This window comes from Camellia sinensis, chromosome 1 (genome assembly GCF_055761805.1).
Source record: "Camellia sinensis isolate YWXY chromosome 1, ASM5576180v1, whole genome shotgun sequence".
Lineage (NCBI taxonomy): Eukaryota > Viridiplantae > Streptophyta > Magnoliopsida > Ericales > Theaceae > Camellia > Camellia sinensis.
Window position 1 is genome coordinate 42,794,294 of NC_138961.1, and position 4,269 is coordinate 42,798,562.

Below are 4,269 nucleotides of genomic sequence, written 5' to 3' on the forward strand. Positions count from 1 at the left end.
AATAGAAACAAATGGCATATGATAAATTAATCAAATTAAAATAATATGAAATCTATATGCTAAATTAATTTTCACATAATAATTTAAAGGACAAAATGATGTTTCGCTCTAAATGATTTACTTTTAAAATAACAACTGAAACGATGCCATGTAATAGTGCTGTTGTATAATAATGCAGTACTATAACGTACAGCAACATCCATCCCCTTAGAAAAAAAATATTGAAAGTTTTAAATTAATTGATGTATGACTCTCATGTAATGTGATGTTTTATAATAGTTTTAAAGGACGCCATCCATCCCCTTATATACACAATTAAAGAAGCTCCTGTACTAAATTTAATAAATTCCACAAAATGAGATATGCATTGAACCACAAAGTACCTACTTTTCCATGAGTAGTGGCAGGCCTAATATAATATAAATTGCTGACTTAAATGTATGATTTCTCAAGGTTCATATGATTCTAATATAATTTAGGTGATGACATATCTTTGATTAATTCTCAATTCTTTGAAAGGTCATCATAGTCTTGCGTATGCAGAGTTCATAGAATCCATATTGAATGTTAATATTTTTATACATTACTTAAAAAAATAAAATTAATTAAAATAAGTAATATTGTTGTTTTATATTTTAATCATTTATAAATGCATAAAGAAAACTACAGTTATAACATCAAAGAAAAATTGAACCAATTGTGCCACAATAAACATTATTATTCTTACATTTTTTGTTTCAAAATTAAACTAAGAGCTCTTTATTGAGATTTAATTAATTCTATTATATATATATATATATATATATTTCATATATGGATAAATAATTTCTATGTAGTATAATTAAATAAACAATCCAATATATTCACGAGTCAACAAGCAGCAATCTATTCAAATTCTAGAGATTTTAATTTTTAACTAAAGTTAACAAACAATTAAAGTAAAATTTAAAATGGGACAAAAGAATATCAAGACCTAAGGAGATTCAATTTCCAAAATGGTGAATTGAATTGAAGAGAAGTTTGGTAAAGTAAAATCATTGAGCCCTCCACTAATAAAAATATTTTATTTTGGGAATATTGTTAAAAGGACAAAAACAAATTTAATACTTTCAAACCCCCTAATAGATAGACTTATTGTTCAATAATTTTTATGATAATTAATGGCATTTTTTTTATCAAATACTATTAAAAAACGTCACCAATTGTTAATTTTTAGCAACAATTTAAAAATTTTGTCATAAAAAATGTCTTTAATTATAAGTTTTAGCCACAGTTTAAAAAAATCGTCACAAAAAAATTTCACTAATTTTTAACATCCAGCGATAGTTTAAAAAATTCGTCACAAAAGAAGTCATTAAATGTAAGTTTTAACGACAATTAATAAAAATCGTGATAAAAAAAAAAGTCATTAATTGTCAATTTTTAGGGACATGTAAAAAATCGTCACCAAAAAAATATTTTTAATGAAGATTTTACTATGACTTGTTTTCAATAAGACTTGATGAGAATTAAATCCAATTATTAAGACATTGATAATTTACCCTTGAAAAAAATTGTGTTAAATTTTATAAGAATTTTTTTTTCTAAATGGGGGCTGTGTTTTTTAGTCCAAATCTAGTGGGTCAAAGTGGCCGTTTTGCCGGCTTGCTCGTGAGCCGGCCATGCAATATACTTAGCATAAAAAGGCAGTTCACCAAAACACAGCCATACATTTTCTTTGCTCAATGGGGGCTTCCAAGCTTAAGGTTGAGCATGTCGTGGCTAGTTCACAATTTGCATATTCATCTAATACTCTTATCTTGTTTGACCATGTTCAACTCTGGCTTTACTGCTACTATATCCAGCTCCAGGCCAATGGGGAACGAGACCGACTGGCTTTCATTGCTGGCAATCAAGGCCAAAATAATTGAGGATCCACTGTATGTTTTGAGCTCCTGGAATGACTCTATCCACTTCTGTCAATGGCAGGGCGTTATGTGTAGCCGCAGGCATCAGAGGGTCACTGCCTTGGACTTACATTCCCGGGAACTGGTGGGATCGATATCACCACACCTCGGGAATTTAAGCTTTCTGAGGGAATTACTGATTCAGAACAATAGCTTTGGCGATGAAATTCCCCCAGAAATTGGCCGTTTGCCAAGGCTGCATATTTTGCAACTGAGCAACAATTTAATTGGTGGCCAAATTCCTATAAATATATCTCGTTGTGCTAACCTCATTTCCATCAATTTTTCTCACAATGGGTTGGTAGGAGAAGTTCCTGTGGAGCTGGGATCCTTGTCGAAGCTCGAAATAATAATTACAGAGGCCAACAATCTTAGAGGGAGTGTCTCTCATTTCGCGAATTTGTCATCTCTTCGCGACCTGTATTTAGATAACAACTACTTTGATGGCATCATTCCTGGCGGTTTTGATCGATTGAAGAATCTTCAGACACTAGCACTCGGCATAAACAGGTTGTCTGGCGTCATCCCTGCCTCACTGTTCAACCACTTTTCTCTCACAACTTTTGATGTCACTGTTAACCAAATTCAGGGAAGTCTTCCCTGGGACTTGGGAATCACTCTTCCCAATCTTGAACTCTTCGACATTAATGAAAATCAATTTACAGGGTCAATTCCGGTTTCAATATCGAATGCATCTAAACTCTATTCCCTAGAAATGGTTCAAAACAAACTTACTGGAAATGTTCCTAATTTATCGAGACTGCAAAACCTCGAGAGGCTACTCCTTGCAAACAATCAGCTTGGATCCGGGGTAGCTGATGACTTGAACTTTATCTCTTCTTTGATCAATGCCACCAATTTACATCGTTTGGAAGTGAACATCAACAATTTTGGCTGCAAGTTTCCAGAATACATTGGTAACCTCTCGAGAAACCTTGAATATTTGAATCTGGACCACAATCATATATTCGAAATCATTCCACCCGGGATACTAAATCTTGTTGGATTGCAGAGTTTGAATATGCAGTTTAACCAATTCACTGGTACTATTCCATGTGAGATTGGAATGCTTCAAAATCTACACAGATTGAATCTTGATGACAATTCATTGTCTGGTAACATTCCTTCTTCCCTAGGAAATCTGAGTTTCTTAAGTATACTTGCTTTATGAATCAATAATTTTCATGGAAGCATTCCTCCGAGCCTAGGGAATTGTAGTAATTTGCAAATTTTGATTCTTTCTCAAAACAACCTTACTGGTGCCATTCCAAAACAAGTTGTTTCTATCTCATCCTTATCTATATCGCTAGACCTATCCCAAAACCAATTGAGTGGTTTTCTTCCCACAGAAGTTGCAAATTTGATAAACCTTGGTTACTTGGATGTCTCGTACAACTTGTTATCCAGTGAAATTCCGAACACTCTAGGCAGCTGCACAAGCCTGGAAACACTGCATTTGGGGAACAACTTTTTCAACGGAACCATTCCTTCTTCTTTGAGTTTCTTGAGAGGCCTTGTAGAGTTGGGTCTCGCAAACAATAACTTGTGTGGTGAAATTCCTATGTACTTGGAGAACTTTATCTTGTTGCAAAATTTGAATTTGTCTTTTAATAATTTTGAAGGTGTAGTACCAACGCAAGGTGTATTCAGTAATGCAAGTGCAATATCAGTGGTGGGAAACGGTAAGCTCTGTGGGGGTGTAGCTGAATTGAAGCTACCTAAATGCAACTTGAAAGTGGATGAAAAGAGGAGATCAAATAGTGCCTTAGCTTTAGCACTCTCTATACCCTTTGGTTTTGTAGGACTAGCTCTCATGGGGTGTGTTCTATATCTTTGTTGGTTTAGAAAGAGAAGAAAAGATACTCCTTCATATTCATCAAAAAATTTACTCCCGAGGGTGTCTTACCAAACTCTTGTTAAAGCCACTGATGGCTTCTCATCATTCAATTTAATCGGTGTTGGTAGTTTCGGGTCTGTGTACAAAGGAGTTATTGATGGAAGAATTGTCGCTGTGAAGGTACTTAAAATTTTGCAACATAGAGCTTCGAAGAGTTTTGTATCAGAATGTGAGGCACTAAGAAACATCAGACATCGAAATCTTGTCAAGGTGCTAACGACATGTTCGACGATAGATTATCAGGGTCATGACTTCAAGGCCCTAGTTTATGAGTTCATGGTCAATGGGAACCTTGAAGAGTGGTTACATCAAAATTGCAATGAAGATTTGTCAATTGAAGAGTTTAAGAAGCTAAACCTTCTTCAAAGACTAAATATTATCATTGACGTTGCCTGTGCCCTGAATTATCTTCACAACCAGGCCTAA

The 4,269-nt window shown here is 34.2% G+C and overlaps 1 protein-coding gene across 1 annotated transcript; it reads left to right on the forward strand.

The window, feature by feature from the left end:
• Positions 1–1,854: 1,854 nt before the first annotated feature.
• Positions 1,855–4,269, forward strand: LOC114302202 (uncharacterized). Its single transcript, XM_082875671.1, has 2 exons — positions 1,855–3,056; positions 3,138–4,269. Exons 1-2 carry the CDS (start codon positions 1,855–1,857, stop codon positions 4,267–4,269), a joined length of 2,334 nt encoding a protein of 777 aa, XP_082731797.1.

What these genes read in the sequence shown, in the direction of transcription:
- LOC114302202 (XM_082875671.1), top strand. Translation starts at nt 1,855, where the DNA reads ATGGGGAACGAGACCGACTGGCTTTCATTGCTGGCAATCAAGGCCAAA. An exon ending in AATCTTGATGACAATTCATT is followed by an intron (nt 3,057 to 3,137) that starts GTCTGGTAACAT and finishes TTTTCATGGAAG; the next exon opens with CATTCCTCCGAGCCTAGGGA.